Here is a 20,617-nt window from a genome sequence, read left to right on the forward strand (position 1 = left end):
AGTATAGAATATTTATTGATTTTGCAACCAAAGAAATCACTTATTTAGAAATCGCCTTCATACAGCTTATTGCCAATGACCACTGAGAGACGCCATTGTTGTCGGCAACGTCGAAACGTCGCGTATCATGCTTTCTGATTCGAACCAATTCACTTTGAACCTCCTTGAAAGGCGTGAGCGTGTCAATGAAAATTAAAATCCAAATTAAAGGCGTGAGCGTGTGAAGCACAGAAATGAACATCTCGCCAATCTCAAGATAGGTTTGGGTAGGGGGGAGCCAACACGATGCTTGGACGAACCCACTGCATTTTGTGCAAGGACGGGTCGTTGGTCTCCATATAGGTGACATACTGACAACCTATTTTCTCCCGTTTGCAAGGCGCTTTGTCAGTAATGTTTTGTTCATGGTGTGGTTATTTCATGTAAATAGTTTACATATTTGTGATATTGATAACCTTGTGTGATATCTACCAGCGGACTCGTGGAATCACTTGCGACGTCTTCACCAATGTACGCACGGACTTTCCAGACAGCGGACTTATGGGAATGCCAGTGACCTTCGATGTATATTTCATGTCGGTAAGTAGATTTAATGCGAGGGACAGTTGGATTTGTTTGTTTGTTAACGGCGCACTCAGTGGTATTCCAGCTATTTGACGGCGGTCTGTAAATAATCGAGTCTGGACCAGACGATCCAGTGGTTAATATCATGAGCACCGTGCCATTCTAGGATTCGATGCTAAGATTAACCTTGGAATGCCAAGAATGGCACGGTATCAAATATAAGAAAATCTCAAAGTTCTGATCTTATAACGACGTGTTAAGATTCTTAAACCGTTAACAGTCTGAAGTCGTTGTACATATTCTAATAATACTCACAAGAGGAATACTAACTGACAAGATGTCATAACTAACTACATGTATTTGATAACCAATGGTACATATGTCGTTGCAATATCCCCAGAATGACTGGATGAGCGACAATGACGTGGGCAACAACGAAGACAGCGTGGACACTCCGGTTCGACTTGAAATCTCGGCGGTGGGGGTAACTTTGTCTTTATTCGTTAGTTTGTGAGAATTTGGCACTCATTTTATATATTGCAAAATATGTTGAGATAGTTCAAAACACGACCTTTGTATTCGTTTTACTGATGCAGTAATAATATGACAAATTGTCATAAGGTTATGACAACATCAGTGAGCAAGTCGTGTAGAAGGCGTCAATTAGAGTTGCGTCCCTTAGAACAGGCCGCAAGGTAGTGTGTCCAGGTGTTTTTTTAATCGTCATGCCGGTGCTATAGGGTCTTTAGCAACGCGATGACATCTAAATCTTTTCCCCCTGTCAGGCATTATCTCTCATTACCATTACAAACAAAAAACATAAAAAGTTGAAAGATGGAACTTGTTGTTACCTTTCCTTGCTATCGGCAATTTGGGGATGAACCTAGCTTTGGCCGCATCCGAGTCGATACGGTTCTGAGGAATATTCATGTTAAATAAGGGCAATGTGTCTCAGAGGGTCAGCACTCGTAGAAGTAGCCACAAGCAAAGATGTGCATGACGTCGCTATTTAAGTGCATCCATCTTCAACTCGGCATTAAGCCAAGCTATGTTTTCTCAGCTCTCGTCCCTGTTGGGCTTTCACCATTTATCAAGCTAACACACTGTGTTATAACAGACCTTTAGGGCCTGTAAGTCTCGCGAGGCGCTACTTTCGATACTAAGCTGGTTCCCGGTTCCCTTTGCGCACGGCAACTTGCGATATGCAAGACGGGGCCAAGCTTACTTCCGGTACCAGATTTCCCGTGACAAGCGTATATTCAAGAACCAGTTCTGGTTCTAAATTGCGTGACCGCCAAATGTAACTTTACTAGACCGGACCAAGTGCATAACCATGCTTGGCTGTCACAGCTGTTGACAGTCGTAATAGTTGGCTAATTTGGGGATGGTAAGATCGGAAACTTCTTATTCCTGCTAGGAATCGGTTCCTTACTGTCAACTGACAACCTTGAGACCATTCGAAAAGGTATGAAACGTTGTTTGTCGCCGGAAGTGCTAAGGTCTCGCGAAGTTCCGTAACCTACTTACGGGAGGTATTGTTTGAAGATGCGTTAAGCCAAACTCTCTGGCTATGAAATTGAAATCAAAGTATTTGAAATCTTATCACAAGTTTTGACATTTGAGACGAAGGAACCATACATATGCAACATTCAAATATTGCATTTTATCTTGTTTTTTTAGAGTGGATACTTTTTGTCGTATGATTTCTACAATTTTGATCAAGAAAACCCAGTGTTGAGGCGCTTTGATATTTCAAAATGCTACACAGACCAAAATAAGATCAACTTCGAGATAACTTTCCCCGGTAAGTATTTTAAGTATTTGCATTTAGAAACATTTCCAGGAACGATATATCCTTGTTTTTGCAAATACAACCCCTTTGTTCTGCGTTTTTGTGAAAGGTGAATGTTCTTTATTTGTGTGTGTGAATACAGACATCTACCTTTCCCCGTGGAGTGCACTGTTGACAACGTACAACTGAGTTTTGCAATATCCCTATAAAACTCCTGTTTTTACAAAGGTTGTGATCCGAGTCTATTTCTGTGTTTCCCATTTCCCATCTACCTTAAATTCCTATCTTTTCCTCAGTTTTCACGTCCTTGTTGAAAATTATGCTGTGATGTAAAAAAGAAAATCTGCCATTATATACTCATAAACACCCACGTCAGTTCGAAATGTCTTCATTTTTGTTCAGTTATAACTCCCGAATTTAAGTGACTCGCCTACGTCATGCATTAATTTAAAGATGGTCCCAAGTGCTTTTAAACTTTAAAATGTAAACATAATTAGGTTGACAAATTGTTTTATTTTTCATTTCTAAGATTTGACCGATACCAGGTTAAAGATGCATTGATTATTTTCTTTAACTGAGGTGGCGAGTATCATGAACAATAGTAAGTCATGGATGTGTCATGATTAAAGATTGAACTTGGAATTGTAATATACAGTATATGATATTCTACTGACAGTGAAAGATATACACCCTAGTTGCCTGGTGGCAGAAATGAATAAAACAGAAATTGTTATGACTTTCTTTTATAGATTTTTAAAGCAATATTTTACATGCACCAGAAAATGAATATCTTACATCGACGTCATCTGGGACATTGGGGTAGCCTAGTGGTTTATGCGTTCGATAGTCACACCGAAGACCCGGGTTCGATTCACCTCATGGGTACAATGTGTGAAGCCCATTTCTGGTGTCCCCGCCGTGATATTGCTGGAATATTGCTAAAAGCGGCGTAAAATCAAACTCACTCACTCACTCGACGTCATCCAATGATGATTTGAAAACAAGTTAGTCAAGAATGCATTGATTGATAACCAATAGTGTACCTTGCACTGAAGTGGACTGACCCAATGAGAATAACTTAGCAAAAGAGAAGACCTTCAATGATGATATTTTGCTTACAGTTGTGAAATATCGTATTCAGCTTGACATGAGAAGTTTGTTTATTATCGTTTTCTTTATCCACAGGTAACTATAACGATTTCCTACTGAACTATCAGACCATTCTGGAAGAACTTGCGTTGGTGGTTCTCGCAAAGACAGCAGGTCTGTCACCTATCCGAATACAACGCCTATCATCGCACTGGGACACGAAGAACGCCTACCTCGTCGGAACCATTCTTGATAAGGCCCCTGACCTGGGTAACATCATAGGATCGGTTTTATAAAACGATCTTTATGTTAAGACGATCTCTGTGGAACTTTAACATTGACTCGAAGAGCCAAGGCCGCTCTGTGAACCTGGTCCTCTTTCCAAAGCGGTCGTTGTGCTATGGCTGTCTTAAAGCTCAGATGCAACCAAAAAAAAGAAACATAATTCAAACACAATTATCACTTATTCATAACATATAATATACATTGCTGATTACGAAAAAACAAAGAAACAAAATTATAAGCGTACAATCGCAAATCAAAAATGCAATATTTTGTACTTGGGTTTACTTCCCTCGAAACGAAGCAGCCGGGATACCGAACCCAGTCAGAGCGGGTGGGCGTGCACTTTAGTGTAACGAAAACTTTCATTGGCTGGTTCATTTGCCGATACACTAAGGACTCTTTGTGTGTGTATAGAGATGTTGGGTTTTGTAAATACATGCTCATATTTTGTGTATAACAGACACCATAACATGTCATGTGTACAAGTATCACACCTGCCTGTCTGTGTAATTACATCATGTGACAGAGACAGAACTCAGGTGCACGAGCCATATATCAATGCGTTTTGTTTATGGGTGTTTTGCCTGATAGGTGTTAAGTTCAAATTGAATTTGGCCAGTAATCGAAGTTGTGTACTGCATATTGTGATTAGCAGACAGGCAGGCAGACACATAGGTATCAATAAAACTGACTTTGAGTTTTGTATGTGACAGAGGCATATCTATATCACAGTTAGAAATTCTGACAATGCTAAATAATGACGTTGCTTTTAAGTATCGAACTGAGAAAGTGACTCGGTAAGAAGAACGTGTGGTGAAATAGTCAAATGAAATTATATAAACAGTTAAATCGGTAATCTACTGTCATAACATATAAAAAGCTCGCCTGTGAAATATCAACAAAAGTCAAAACAATAAAAAAGTAGCTCACGTCAAAGCCTACTCCGAGTACTCACCGTCAGCGAAGGTTTTCCGTCTTGAAATGTCGAACGCCTCACTGGCTGACACATAGCTGAGTAGATCTAGATCCTTAACAAGGTTCTCAAATGTAACGAGTAGATTATTTACTATTTTCTTTGTGTACACAATAAAGATTAGACTTCTCCTGCTCACGACCTTATAACTCGGGTATACGGTTTCAAGTTGCGCGAATCTATTAACTGCGCATGCGCTATAAGCGCAGCGCAGCACAGCTGTTGAAACCACTTTTCACCCCAGCTGGGGTGAATTTAGTGAATCGTTTGAACTCCTTTTTCGAAAGGAACTCCATACCGAAAGGTATAAGAATCTGCAAAGTTTCGCGTTGCATGTAAGCTTTAAGTAAGTGTTTAAGTGCAGGTGTTACGCTAGTCGCAGCACTAAATCGCTTTATTAATATGGACCCAGGGCTCCTTGCTATTCTATAATGGTGTATTGGATATAACTAGTGCTTTGGTTTAGTTTGGTTAATGTGTACCGTATTTGCCATATAGCACAAGTGTGCGAAAAGTTTCCAAATTTTGCTAGCCAGTCGGGCTAGCTATGCCTGAAAGTTACTCGCCCACAGAATAATTCACTAGCCCGAAATGTGAATGTAGAAACTAAGAAATAGATTACAAAAGCAGTGTGCGAAATTTACGCTGGTCCTGTGTGCCCTGGCTAGTGAGAATTCATCAGGACCACTAAATGATTCGTTTGCAGTGGTCCTGGTTGTCAATGAATTTTGGATTGATAGTTAGTAAATATACGAATGTTATTTTGGACCAGTGAAGTACAGACAGGACCGCTAATTATTGTCCACTGATTGGTCCTGTGGTCTAGTGGGAATTTTTGAAAGGTTTCTTTCCCTGTCCAAAAGGTAAAATACCATCATTTATCAGGTCATAATATTGCATGATATAAACGCGTATTATATTTTTACAAGTACGAGTAATATATTTAGAAAGTGACACCATGAAAATTCACTAGCCAGTCGGGTCTGTGATTGTGGAGATTTACTGGCCCGGCTGGATGTTTACTAGCCACAGGCTAGCGGTCCATTGGCTATTCTGCACACTGGGCACGACGCTGGGATCTGGTGAGCTCAACAAGGGTACTGGCATGCTGCTTGAGCTTTATTTCGTTGATGATATCGGAATATCGGAGGCTTCGCGAAGGTGTGGATTAAGTGGCTGTAGGGGCACAATTTGTGGCTGTCGTTTAACAATGAAAACAACAGTAATCCAGTCATATGGCGGCTGGTAGTAAATAACAGAACAATCCAGTGATTGGCATCATGAGCATCGATCTACGCAATACATGAACCGATGCCATGCATGAAACATGACAGCGAGCCTGAACGCACGATCCCGTTAGTCGCCTCTTGGGACAAGCATAGGTGAATGAAGACCAATCCTTTGGGAATGTTTAGGCACAAGAACACGATTGGTACCAAAAAATATACAGTTTTGTACTCTGATCTGATGGCAGTGATGCCACGGATCATAAATATAGCGTAAAGAATCTCAAAACTCTCATATTTTGCAGGCTATTATCACAAAGCTGAAACACCAGATCCTGACACTTTTAAGGGGAAAAAATTTAGAATTCTCATTGTGACGACTTGAACTATCCTTTAATAGATCAGTTGATCACTGGATTGTCTGGTCGAGACTCGATTATTTACAGACCGCCGCCATATAGCTGGAATATTGCTGAGTGCGACGTAAAACCAAACTCACTCACTCCTTTAATAGATCAATAATCTCAATAACACTTAATCTTCCAAACCATGTTTGGCAACAATTCCTTACACATGATTGCTGCTTGATCGGCATTCTAGAAGTTGGCAGTGGAAGTTCCTAATACATGGTGTTGTCTGTTTAGCCAGGTACCGGCGTTGGCCAAATCTGGTGGCGCACTTCAAAGACGACGCCACTGTACAAAACATCAAGGACGCCGTCAGTTGTTCTGCCGTCTGTGAAAAGCAGCAAGTAACTTGCAACAGCTTCGACATCTGCCCAGGACAACAGACATGCGATTTGAGTTTGAATTACACCTCTGATGGAACGGTTCTTCAAAGCAGCGACACCTGTGATCACTATTCGCGTAAGTGAAAATATATTTTGACATGTAAAAAGAAACATTATCTAAAATTAATTTTTTAAGGCCACCACGTGTTAATAAAGATCAAGTTTATTCCAGCCTGTTTGTATGAACAGGGATTGAGACCAAGAGACAGACATTCATATTCGGGGTTTCCTAGTGGTTAAAGGGTCGTGTTAGCACTCCGAAGGCCCGATTTCGATTCCCGACAAAGTCATAACAAGGCCACTTATATAGTGTTGAAATCCACGCCGCATAGACAGGTTATAAGCACATAACATAAAGGACAATATGAATAATGGACCATCGTTGTGGGACAGGACAGTCCTAAAAACTCTCAGGAGTCAACCTGCCAGACACGGTCACCCATCCAAGAACTCGCCGTGACCAACATTACTTAAAGGACAATACGAACGAAACATACGAACAAAATTTTTGATAGATTGTAAAGGATATTCTAAACGTCACCTTCCGTGATTAAAATTAAACAAAAAGTTTGTAAAATAGCAAACGTACTCGTATTTTGCATATTACGGAAACATCCGACAGTTAATGAGCAGAGGGGGTATCACGTGACATGACGTCACATGTGCCTGTTACTGATGGCTTCCTCTTTGATTTTACCTCACAACTTAACAGTGTCCATGGATTCTGAAGCACTAAAAGATGTTCCTGATGTCATTTCTGAAGTGGATGTTAGACCGTATCAATACGATCCGATTTTACATCTTCCAAGACAGTCTTCCAGTGAAGATGAAGAAGAAGAATCAAGCGAAACGAAGGCACCGCTTAAGGTCAAAATAAATTATAAAATAGACCATATCAATACTATTTGTCAGCAAAATGTGATACAGTTCCAACCAGCAAACCCACCCCTATAAATATATGACCAGTCCCTAAGAATAATTTGTTTTGAAATGTGACTGCAGTTCCTTTTGTGTCAAATGGGTGACTGTAGAGTGTCTGGGATTTTAAAACATATTAATTATGCTTCAGACGGGGGAAATTAGAAATTATCTGCTACAAAGATTACACTGGAAGTATTTTGTTGAACAAAATTAGGATCCTAGTTCTCATTAATAACGTATCAAGTCTCATTCCAAGATCCCAGCCTGTTCGAGCAGAGATAATACACGCGACGCAGATAAGTTATTCCCTGAAAACTGGTGAATTATAAAATACTAGTCATGACAATGTATGTTTCCCTAGTTTTTTTGGTTATGGAAATAGTTATGGTACTCGGTCATAGCCTTAGAATGACATTTTGTCAGCCAATGAGAATACAGAACAACTTTCACGGCACACACTACTGACAAATAGTGAGTCTGATGCCGACGTAATTGGACAAAATGGAAAACAATGAAAGCAACAAGTACTTCATGATTTGTCATCGTATTTGGCAATGTTTCGGATGGACTGCAGCATTTAGGGCTCCAAACCGAAAAGAACGTTATAGCGAATTTTAATTCAAGCTTATGTGAAATCTCTCACTGATTGATAATTCATGGGTACCAGTCAAACTGACAGCTACAAAATGCCCCAGCAAATTTGGTAACTCATTCCAATTTGGTCAATTTATTTAAAATGATTAAATATATGCCGTAAATGCATAGTTTTTGTCAACTTTGATATTAGGTTCTTCATATAAACTTTATTAGGAAGTAATATTTCTGATAAATGTTCCATTAGTAAAATCATAACTATGTATATACTTTTACATGAAGAACATAATATCAATGTTGACAAAACTTTGCATTTATGGCCTATATTTAATCAATTTAAATAAATTTGGGCATTTTGACTACCTGTCTTGGGCAATTTGAACAAAACTCCGGTGCAATTTGACCAAATTTGCTGGGGCAATTTGTAGTTGGGGCAATTCGACTGGCAATCGGACTTTAATGTAATTTATGTCAAAAATACCACTGACAGTAAGTTGTAACAGGGAATGATGGAATCTCGTGGGTACTTCTCCCTTCAGCCTAGGTTTTGGATTTTCATACCCCATGTGTGCATGTCTCTTTCATATGCGCCCGAATCGGAATGATCGGAGCATTTCTCCTGCCTAAATCTGTCTCTTTACTTGGAAAACGGAAGAAATTGTGGCTCTGTAAATAGTTCGACGATTCCGTGCACCCCCAGGCAACGGAATACACCATCGTACTATTTACAAAAACGACAGAAACAACACGATTTGTATTGCTGTAGCGCTTGTCCTTTGGCAAAATGGCGGACGCTTGTCACATATGACGTCACGAGCGGAAAGGTCACGTGAGTTCCAACGGAATATGCATAATGGCCGAAGCTCAGATAACAGAAACTGTTTTCGCGATAAAAACATAATTGCTGTAATATTGCTGTAAGCGGCATAAAAGCCCTACTCATTCGCCCAAGCTCTGAATATATTGTATCATTTGTGTTTCTATTCCGAATAGTTGTCATATTATTGACGCGGCTTTAAACAACATATACTCTCTCACTATATATCAACCTTTGAGATGTCTTCTTTCAGCCAACAAGTCAATCTTTGCAGGATTTATCGCCAAGTTAAGAATTTGGTGCCAGACGTTTTCTGTGTTCTGTGTCGTGTCATCGGTTGATGTACATTGGATATTTGATAAGTGAGAGATGAGATGACGTACAATAGTGTGATTACAAGCACAAAGGAGGGAGCATGGAAGCCAGATGGACAAAGATGCTCCCTCCTTTGTGCTTGTAATCACAACTATTGTACGTCATCTCATCAATTGTATAAACTCAACTCTAATCACAATCAATCGCTCTGTACATCAACCTCCTCTGCTGTAATCACTTATCAAATATCCAATGTACATCAACCTTGTTAATTGTATATACTCACTATACAGCTATGTATATATTCTCCTTGCTTCAGTTGTTGTATCACTTGCTTGATAACGGTGTTAGTACCTACACCGAAACGTCGCACTCATTGCAATAAAGAAGTTGACTATCCATACAAATCAGTTTTTCTTCATCTTCACAACTTCTAAAATGTCTCTCAAAGAAATTCTATAACACCGTTATCAAGCAAGTGCTGGAATATTGCTGAGCATTAAACAACAAATCAACAAACCAATGTTAAGGTTCTGGACATTTCATTAGGAAACATGAAATATTTCGGCAGTTTATCTTTTCATGGATGGTCGTGAAAGAATGGTAAAATCCAAAAATATGGCAATCACAGCGGGAATGTTATGTTTTTAATCGTTTTGTGCAACAAAATAAAATATCCGTAGATATAATATCGTATTCAGGCGGCCACCCTGCTTAAACGTCAATTTGACAAATTATCATACATACTAGTAATTATCACATCATTGAAATAAATAAATTATGATAATGAAATGTCTCGTCTGCATCCAAAGTACACTGTCGTCAGACTCACCATTGTTCTCGGTGCCCTTGGTTTGGTACCTCCTGATCTTTTGACGCAGATCAGGAGAGTGCCAGTGTTCTCCACCGGGAGTACAGCCCTTCTGACACTCTGGGTAATGCAGAACGCTGCAGTGTTGGGGAGTCTACATATTCTCCGGAAAGTTCTTGGTGGGTTCGACCAGGCAGCGCTTATTAGGAGAAGTCCCTGAGCTGATGTTGAGCCTTACCAGCCTGACTGTGCCAGGGTCGGCCCAAACCTCTCTGCTGCATTTTTTTATCTTAATTTGTAAATTTATGAATATGTTTCAATATATGATTATTGTGTTTGTGTCCAGGTGTGTTGACGGGAACAGTGGACCATGAGACACCTTTAGCTATGGCGTACAACCTCATAGCTGCCGCAGTCACTAGAGGGACGTTTGATGTACCAGTGGCGCTACCATCTGTTGGCATCGTGAGTACACGTGTACTTAAGCTCATTCGAAATGTTCAGTCGTGTCACCTGATTATCTGGTCCATCGACCACTTGTTTGCAGGGCGCCGTTTTCGTAGCAACTTATTCCGCGTCAAACACTTCTTGCGATCAGTCAAGCAGGATATGCTTAAACGTTTGGAGAACATCACTAATTTTCAGAAATTCACTCATCCGTGGAGGTCCTGGTTAGAATTGGTCTTCAGAAACCCATGTTTGTCGTCAGAGACCACTAACGGGACCGGGTGATCAGAATCTCTGACTTAATTGATGCATGTCATCGTATCACAATTATCACAACATCGATGTTCATGATGTCAATCACTGGATTGTCTGGTCCAGACTCAAATATTTACAGACCGCCGTCACATAGCTGGAATATTGTCGAGTGCGGCGTAAAACTAAACTGATTCACTCACTCCATACAATGGCCTCAAACCATGGGCTTGCTTGTCCTTATGATTGTTTTAATACTTACTTTAAAGTCTCCTCCCTATTTATGTTCCTTGAAGGGAGTACCGAGTTCTGTCTTCAAACTTTCAGAAAGAGACGTTTACGGCCACAAGCATACGAATGCTGAGTTACAGTGCAACGACACCGGGTGAGAATTCTTTGTATTATACAACATACACTTGTCAATAAGGAGCTTCAGGATTTCACTTTTGTACTGAATCATAAAATTATCATCATCATTATGTTATTGACTGAGTTTGGTTTCACGCCGCTTTTAGCAATATTCCAGCAACATCACGGCGGGGGACACCACAAATGGACTTGTACCCCACCGCCCCTCAAACATTAGAACAATATAGATTAACAGATACAAATAACCAGGAGGATTATACACTATACAGTTAATGATCATGGCAGCCTCCTTTGGGAAACTCTTCTTTGGAAATACGGAGTGAAACTATACAATATTCATCATGGAAAACAGAAAGAGAGAAACACCAGAGAAGGACTTGCTATCAGAAATAGAATCTGTTCAAGAAAAAATGGACGAGACTGCAGACATAGAATTGAAAGAAAAACTATCTGAAGATATTTTAACAATCAACCAATATCTTGGTGATATAAGTAAAAACAACTAAGGTATCTTCATAAGAGTTAAAGCAGGATGGGTTGAAAAGGAGAAAACCTACAAAATATTTTTTTAATTTGGAATCAAGAAACTACCCAAATAAAAGCTTCACAGAAATCCAAGATACCTCTGGAAACATGACAAGAGATCAATTAATTGAAGAAGAGGTGAGAATGTTCTATAATAGACTTTATCAACAGCAGGACTTTTCAGATGTTGACTTAAACCAAGTTTTTCAAGATGTCACTGTACCAACCTTAAATGATGACACAGCATCATTATTAGAAAGTCAAATCTCTACGTCAAAATTGCTAGAAGCCCTAAAAAGAACAGAAAATGAGAAAAGCCCTGGGCCTGATGGTTTTATTTCTGAATTTTACAATTTTTTTCTGGAAGGATCTCAACAAATATCTTTAAAATGATATTAATTATTATTTTGACACAGGTGAATTATCTACATGTATTACTGAAAAACAAGGACTTATAATTTGTATCCCTAAGGAAATAGACCTAAACAATTTATGAAAAATTGGAGACCAATCTCACTCCTTAATGTTTTCAATAAGTTAGCTTCAGCTGTTATTGCTCAAAGAATAAAATATGTCTTGCCACATTTGATCAATGAAGATCAAAAAGGATTCATGACAGGCCGTTTTATTGGCGAAGCCACCCAGCTTATCTATGACATCATGCATTACACTGAAAACTATCAGATTCCAGGCTTGCTTCTTCAAGTAGATTTTGAAAAAGCCTTTGATACAGTTGATTGGAAATATATTGATAAAGTATTTTCAATTTTGGCCCAGAAATAAAATGGATAAATGTACTCTACAAAGATTTAAAATCGTGTATCCCTGTGAATGGATTTGATACTCCTTTCTTTCCAATATCACGTGGCAGTCGTCAAGGCGACCCATTATCACCATACATTTTTTTTACTGTGTGTAGAAATCCTTGCCATTATGCTGAGAAATAACAAAAATATTTAGGGTGTAAAAATTGGACATATTGAATATATTCTCTCACAATTTGCTGATGACAGTACTATTATTCTCGATGGAACTGAGAAATCTTTATATACAACAATTTATTAACTAACTTTCTTCGCTAGGTTTTCAGGACTTAAATTGAACATTGAAAAAAGTAAAATTATATGGATTGGATCTAAAATGAGATCAAAACATAAACTATGTAACAAATGGAATCTTGAATGGGTAAAGAGCTTTAATTTGCTTGGAATAGACTTGGATGTAGACGTGGATGTAATGGTAGAAAATAAATTATAATGATAAACTACAAAACATGTTAAATTTAATGAAAATCTGGTCATTCCGGACATTAACTCCATTGGGAAGCAATACAATGCTGAAATCACTTGTCTTGCCTAAATTGTACCATCTCTTCTCAATGTTACCTAATCCAACTCAGAATATTGGAACTGTTTTCAATTTATTTGGGTTGGAAAGACTGACAAAATAAAGAGAGAGAAAATGCACTGTACACACAAAGATGGAGGAATTAAAGTACCACATATCTTTAAAACAAGTCACAAAAACTGTCTTGGATAAAAATAATCTTGACAAAAGACTCAAACCTCCAAAATCTTTTTTTCGTAAATCTACCTCCGTTACCAGGAAGTTTCTTTGAAATTGGCCCAAGTCAAATATGCCGACAACATGAATAATCCTTTTTGAAGCGATGTACTTATGGCTTGGGCAGATTACATTGAAACCTTATGGGAACTATCACCATGTGTAGGGAAATTTCTGACATTTCCTTGTGGTTCAACAACAAACTTATTATTGGTAATGAAACTCTTTTTTTACTCAGATTGGTACAAGAAAGGAGTAAGGTCGGTTAAAGATCCACTGGACAATGATGGAAAATATTTAGATTTTAATGAATGTGTAGCTAAATTTCATGGCAATGCCAATTTCTTATCTTATCAACGTCTGATCAGTAGTGTAAAACAGCTACAAAAAATAATAATCTTGTTACCCTTAACTCAGACCACTTATCATTAGAATTGCCTATAGTTCCTTACTATATTCATTAACTGTTAGATTCTGATAAGGTTAGGAGGTTGTTTTGTATCACTTTTCTTCCGTCAATATTCAAGAAATCAGCCTCAAATTTAAAATGAGAAACCATACTTGAATCTAACATTGATGAATCAGATTGGAGAACTGATAATATATGCCATTTAGATGTACAGAGAGTACGGAATTAAGATGGTTCCAAATGAAAATTATTAACAATATTTTAGGCACAAATTATTATTTGCATAAAATATAAGTCAGTGACTCATCACTGTGTAGCTATTGTAATACTTCTAATGAAACTATTTTCCACCTTTTGGGGGATTGTAATTTGATAAGTAGACTTTGGAAGAAAATTGAAGAGTGGCTCATGTCTGATGCTGGAATAAGGATTAAACTTACTCCACAAATCCAAGTATTTGGATTAAAGGAAATTCGAAATGATCCTTTGAATATAATTTTGCTTCTAATTAAACAGACAATTTTTCACAACCGAAAGTATGGAATAATACCAGATCAAAAGAATATTTTTAGAGTCTGCTGCAAATACTATTATGTCTCAAGATGTATAGCTCTTACAACCTGTTCATGTGATAGATTTACAAAATTTTGGTCATCGCTACATACTTTATTTGCCTAATAATGTACTACCTGCTTTGGATAAAGTCCACATTTAACATTGAACATAAGCAAAGACTGTAGACCAATATACATGTATGTCTATAGCTGTATAGACTCAGATATTAGCATCTTTACATAAATACATATTCTCTTGAAGGTGTTAAGAACATGCAATTGTTATTCTAACTTGTTGATTACATCATGTGACATATGACCTGTACTTTGAGAAAAATTTACAAATAAGAATAAAAATGTTATTGATAGTATGTGAAGTATATCTCATTCTGGGGTGTTCTGATTATGTTATTGATAACATACAGGTGTACATATCTCATTCTGTAGTACTTCAGTGACCCATGTTTGTCGTAGGAGGCGACGAACGGGATCGGGTGGTCAGGCTCGCTGACTTGGTTGACACATGTCATCGTATCCCAATTGCTTATCTCGATGTTCATGCTGTTGATCACTGGATTGTCTGGTCCAGACTCAATTATTTACAGACCGTCGCCATTTAGCTGGAATATTGCTTAGCGCGGCGTAAAACTAAACTCACTCACTCACTCATTCTGTAGTATTCCAGTTATGTTATTGATAGTTTGCAAAGATATCTCATTCTGTTGTATTCTAATTATGTTATTGATAGTATGTAAAGTTCATCTCATTGTTCTGAATTACTCTTTTGTTTTTCATTGTGTAACATGATGTTATTGAAGATGTGTCAAGTGAATGATTGTGAGTTATCAATATTATGTTATTAATGGCGTGGTAAGCGCGAATCATTGTGAAATTTCAACAATATGTTATTGATGGAGTCCCAAATGTATCAGTATATACTACTCGAACTTTGCTAAGGATCACACAAATTCACAACTTTACTTAAACGTGGATTTATAATTTGAAATTGTATCCATTTCAAACTTTATAAATAATAATATGGTAACCCCTCTTTATGCAAACAACCACTTTAATCTAACATTATGCACTTGATACATGAGTAACCATAAAAATGGTTTTCATGGCACCAAAGAAACATTTTGCACATAATTGACAAATAAACAACACATGTCAATAGCAGGTATGGGATCCACAAGATGCAATGACATACTAAAACCTAGGATCCATGCTTACAATAAGCCTAGGTGTTTAATCCAAATTTGACCCAACATAATAGTTTTCTGTTGAATCCATGATTTGATCCTTAGCAAGGTATGAATAGTATATCATACACATATCACGCTGTTAGGATACCGAGTCAGGCGTGTATCGTTGTGCAGTATCACCATTATATTATCGATAGTACTATTAATATATATCTGGGCGGTGAGGTAGCCTAGTGGTTAAAGCGTCCGCTCGTCACTCCGAAGACCCGGGCTCGATTCCTCACATGGGCGCAATGTGTGAAGCCCATTTCTGGTGTCCTCCGCCCTGATATTGCAGGTATATTGTTAAAAGCTGTGTAAAACTAAACATACTCTTAATATGAATCAGTTGAAGAAGGTGGGTATTGAAGGGTAGTAATTATGTTCTTGAAGAAGGTGGGTATTGAAGGGTAGTAATTATGTTCTTGAAGAAGGTGGGTATTGAAGGGCAGTAATTATATTCTTGAAGAAGGTGGGTATTGAAGGGTAGTAATTAATTTCTTGAAGAAGGTGGGTATTGAAGGGTAGTAATTATCTTCTTGAAGAAGGTGGGTATTGAAGGGTAGTAATTATCTTCTTGAAGAAGGTGGGTATTGAAGGGTAGTAATTATCTTCTTGAAGAAGGTGGGTATTGAAGGGTAGTACTTATCTCCTTGAAGAAGGTGGGTATTGAAGAGTAGTAATTATCTTCTTGAAGAAGGTGGGTATTGAAGGGTAGTACTTATCTCCTTGAAGAAGGTGGGTATTAAAGGGTAGTAAGAAGGTTATCTCCCTTCTTGAAGAAGGTGGGTATTGAAGGGTATTAATTATGTTCTTGAAGAAGGTGGGTATTGAAGGGTAGTAATTAATTTCTCGAGAAGGTGGGTGGGTATTGAAGGGTAGTAATTATGTTCTTGAAGAAGGTGGGTATTGAAGGGTAGTAATTATCTTCTTGAAGAAGGTGGGTATTGAAGTGTAGTAATTATCTTCTTGAAGAAGGTGGGTATTGAAGGGTAGTACTTATCTCCTTGAAGAAGGTGGGTATTGAAGGGTAGTACTTATCTTCTTGAAGAAGGTGGGTATTGAAGGGTAGTAATTATCTTCTTGAAGAAGGTGGGTATTGAAGGGTAGTAATTATCTTCTTGAAGAAGGTGGGTATTGAAGGGTAGTAATTATCTCCTTACAGCTGGGTGGTCATTGCAGCGGGGAACTGATTCTCTTGAGATATGAAATCCTATACGAATCCATTGTGTTGAACGTTCATGTTCAGACATATCTTCACTCAGTTGCATACTCTGGAAGGCTAAAGCCTTGTTACACATAAGACAACAGGACTAAAATGGATTTGCTACTATGTGTGTTATTGGCTTGTGACATTACATTGCCACAAATGATGATGGACTGTTGCCAACAGTGAGCATTGAAAACGTCTTATGTATTGTCACTCTGAACTCTCACATTGAGCCATCCTTCTGGTGTTCTGGGGCGGTCTGGTAGCCTAGTGGTGAAGCGTTCCCTCATCACGCCGAAGACCCGGGTTCGATTCCCCACATACGATGTACAATTCCCCTGTACAATGTGTGAAGCTCATTTCTGGTGTCCCATGCCGTGATATTCCTGGAATATTGCTAAAAGCTACATAAAACCACACTCACTCAGTTCTGGTGTTGTAGGAGCGACGCAAAACCCAAATCCTGGCCAGCCGACATCAAATCCTGGACAACAGACGCCCAAGCCAAATCCTGGACAACAGACGCCCAAGCCAAATCCTGGACAACAGACGCCCAAACCAAATCCTGGGCAACAGACGTCCAAGCCAATTCCTGGACAACAGACTCCAAGACCAGGAACAGGTAAACATAGCATTTGCCGGTTCAGGATGGTATGTAATTATCCTTACACATCATATATGCATGTTCCATACAATTAATTATGTTGGTCCTTAAGTAATATATGTAGAGTTTAAAGATGACTATTGGAAGAAGGCACGACATAACATCCTCTTCATCAAAGTCGACTCGCCACCAACCCAAGCGCCTCCAAAACTTCTTTAATCGTATTATATCGTCAGATAACCAGTGTGTCGAAATATTTAGGGTGGCGACAATTTTTCCAGATAGTCTTTTGGAAATTTGCTCTTTATTGACGCACTATTCCAGCTGTCAAAAATAATGTAAATTCTAGCCAAGTAAGTCGACATAATCAGTGTCTCAAGATAGCCCATAAGCCGAGAAAATGTGTCCAACAAAGTGGAGACAACAAATAAAACAATAATCAGAGGAAGTGAGTGGCTTGGCCTCCACTGTTCCCGCGTTCATCAGAACATCCAGGTAGTGTATGCCGTATGTCAGAATGTCCAGTGTCAGTCGAGATGTTGTGTTTGTAACTAGCTGCTGTGTCTCTTTATCTTAAAAAACCCCAGGAAACAACCCGACGAAGGCACCAGTCAATTGTGGCGACGTCGGAACCCCACAGAAGTCGTCGAGCAGCGGAGGTAAAACGCCTACAACAACGACATCCAGTATTTGTGAAAGTTTTATAAAATGTAAAATGCTTGAAAGAAATAGCTTACCGGCTTGTTTTATCTACTTTGGATCACAAGTTATATTTCATAAGATCACATCACATGACGCATCAATGGATCATATGGTAGCATATTGTGTCACATGACACATCAGATAGGATCGGATCACAAATGACATATCACACAGGATCACATCACACGCGATGACGTCACACAGATCACATCACAATTGAATTTCACACAGGATCACACATGACAGATCGCAAAGGATCATATCATTACATATGATCGCAGCATTCATCCTTACATCAGATGTACCCGCTTACAAGCGAGTAACATTTTCTATGTACCCCGCTGGGAATGCCGAACTCATTTGGTACTTCGTAGTAGTAACTCTTTATCTCGAATAACATTGAATCACGTATGATGTACGGAAATTACCGATGTTTTGCGAATGCAAATCGATGGAAGGGAGATAACTCTAAATTTGTTTTTCTTGTCATCTTGTCCTCCATACTATGATCCGATACCCGTGCTTCAAACAGTTCAAAATTACCATTGAGGTGTTCGGTAAGATAAATAAGTTGATAAATAAGTATGTTGCGCATGATCACATCACAGACTATTGACACCACGCCCATCCACATGACTATATGACACAGGTCTACATCACACAGGATCACATGACATAGGATCACATCACAGACTATTGACACCACGCCAATCCACATGACTATATGACACAGGTCTACATCACACAGGATCACATGACATAGGATCACATCACAGACTATTAACACCACGCCAATCCACATGACTATATGATACAGGTCTACATCACACAGGATCACATGACATAGGATCACATCACAGACTATTGACACCACGCCAATCCACATGACTATATGACACAGGTCTACATCACACAGGATCACATGACATAGGATCACATCACAGACTATGACACCACGCCCATCCACATGACTATATGGCACAGGTCTACATCACACAGGATCACTGACATAGGATCACATCACAGACTATGACACCACGCCCATCCACATGACTATATGACACAGGTCTACATCACACAGGATCACATGACATACTATGACACCACGCCCATCCACATGACTATATGACACAGGTCTACATCACACAGGATCACATGACATAGGATCACATCACAGACTATGACACCACGCCCATCCACATGATACAGGTCTACATCACACAGACAGAATCACATGATATAGGATCACATCACACACAGGGCCACATGAATCACACAGAACCACAAATACTCTTAAGAAATGTAGGAGAACTTGATTTGTAATTCAATCAATGTTGATATGACAATAATGAATGTTTTGAGAGTGCATCACCATTTGCACTTCCTTATGACCATAGTTGTTTGTACATTAATCGTTTTTGAAAGATGGTGTATGACGTGAAATTGGTACGATTTTCGATTTGTAACACACACAAAAAACCGGCTAGAAACAAACACTTACAACTATGTGATGCAAGATTATTGTCAAAATTACAGTCATTTATTGAAAACCGTCAAAATCAGAAATGACACCCCATGCACGTGTATGGGGCAACTGCTTTGCGCACGTGCATCCAGTGCGTTGTGTTTAGGGGTGGTGATAAAGAGAAATGGTGGTGCGTTCATAAGATGTCTGTCTTTTAAAAAGTTTGTTAACGCTTATACTTCCTATCCAAATTGAAAGTTCAGGTTCTCCTACTTTTTTAAAGGGTATACAAGAAAGGGTATGGATTCTGGCCTATGGTACATTTCTTTTCCAATCATCGTTTGACGTCTTCTTTCATCCAGGGACAATCGCAGGCGTCGCTTTAGCCATGTTGGCAGTTGGTGTCATCATTGGTGTCGCAGTGATGATGTTTGTCCAGCGACGACAGAAGAAAGCGGAAAACTATCAAGTTGCTTTCGTCAACAAAAACTTCGAGAACTGAAAGTCTTGGAGAAAGTCTAATGCGGACATTTGCTGCTGCGTTCCTAGTTCAATGTCTATATCCAAACGAATCTAAACATTGACATTGAAATGTGAGTTCTTCATTGTGTTTTGATCAATTATGTGTACGAGCTCGTACTTGTATTTATGTTTCGTGTAACAATTAGCAAGTATTATGTGTACAAATTACTAAGTTTTTGAAAAACTCAGATAAGACAGAGAAAAATTAACTGTGACAGTTGTTGAATGTACTAGCGACGGATTTCGAGGGTCGGTTACGGGTAAGCGAGTTATTTTGTTCAACAACGAATTTGTAACATGGGCCTGCCACTCAAGTACCAGGTCGCGTGACAGGTGTGACCCGTGTGATTTTAAAATGGGCCTTCTCATTCCACATAGCATTCCATTTCCTTTTGGTGTCTAGAAACCAGATGATTTTCGTCAACTAGTAACCCCATTTTCAATTCATTTAACAAGTGACATTTGTTCAACTTCATGAATGCCAACGTATGGTGACGTCAAGGAACTCATTGAGAAGTGACTTTTATAAGTTTCTTTTCGTAGTGGTGTCGAAGAAGGAAGGGCTGAGGGGGAG

At 38.8% G+C, this 20,617-nt stretch overlaps 1 protein-coding gene across 3 annotated transcripts; it reads left to right on the forward strand.

Annotated features, from left to right (window-relative positions):
- The first annotated feature begins 484 nt into the window (after window positions 1–484).
- LOC124253739 lies at window positions 485–20,115 on the forward strand. Of its 3 annotated transcripts, XM_046687565.1 has the most exons (11): window positions 485–579; window positions 965–1,048; window positions 2,245–2,368; window positions 3,542–3,715; window positions 6,574–6,795; window positions 10,524–10,642; window positions 11,204–11,261; window positions 17,193–17,210; window positions 17,286–17,372; window positions 17,942–18,013; window positions 19,884–20,115. In XM_046687565.1, the coding sequence occupies exons 1-11, from the start codon at window positions 541–543 to the stop codon at window positions 20,021–20,023; spliced, it is 1,137 nt and encodes a 378-aa protein (XP_046543521.1). In that variant the 5' UTR covers window positions 485–540; the 3' UTR covers window positions 20,024–20,115. The 3 variants fall into 3 exon arrangements, with proteins under 3 accessions (XP_046543521.1, XP_046543519.1, XP_046543520.1); XM_046687563.1 differs by having other exon boundaries at window positions 17,193–17,372; XM_046687564.1 differs by having other exon boundaries at window positions 965–1,042; window positions 17,193–17,372.
- The last annotated feature ends 502 nt before the right edge of the window (window positions 20,116–20,617 follow it).

The sequence above is a fragment of the Haliotis rubra genome, unplaced genomic scaffold (assembly GCF_003918875.1).
Source record: "Haliotis rubra isolate DU_JTF1 unplaced genomic scaffold, ASM391887v1 Scf55, whole genome shotgun sequence".
NCBI lineage: Eukaryota > Metazoa > Mollusca > Gastropoda > Lepetellida > Haliotidae > Haliotis > Haliotis rubra.

Coding starts and splice junctions, on each gene's coding strand:
- LOC124253739 (XM_046687563.1), top strand. CDS start 541: ATGGGAATGCCAGTGACCTTCGATGTATATTTCATGTCG. Junction 1,049..2,244: donor TTGAAATCTCGGCGGTGGGG/GTAACTTTGTCT, acceptor TTGTTTTTTTAG/AGTGGATACTTTTTGTCGTA. Junction 17,373..17,941: donor GACTCCAAGACCAGGAACAG/GTAAACATAGCA, acceptor AAAAAACCCCAG/GAAACAACCCGACGAAGGCA.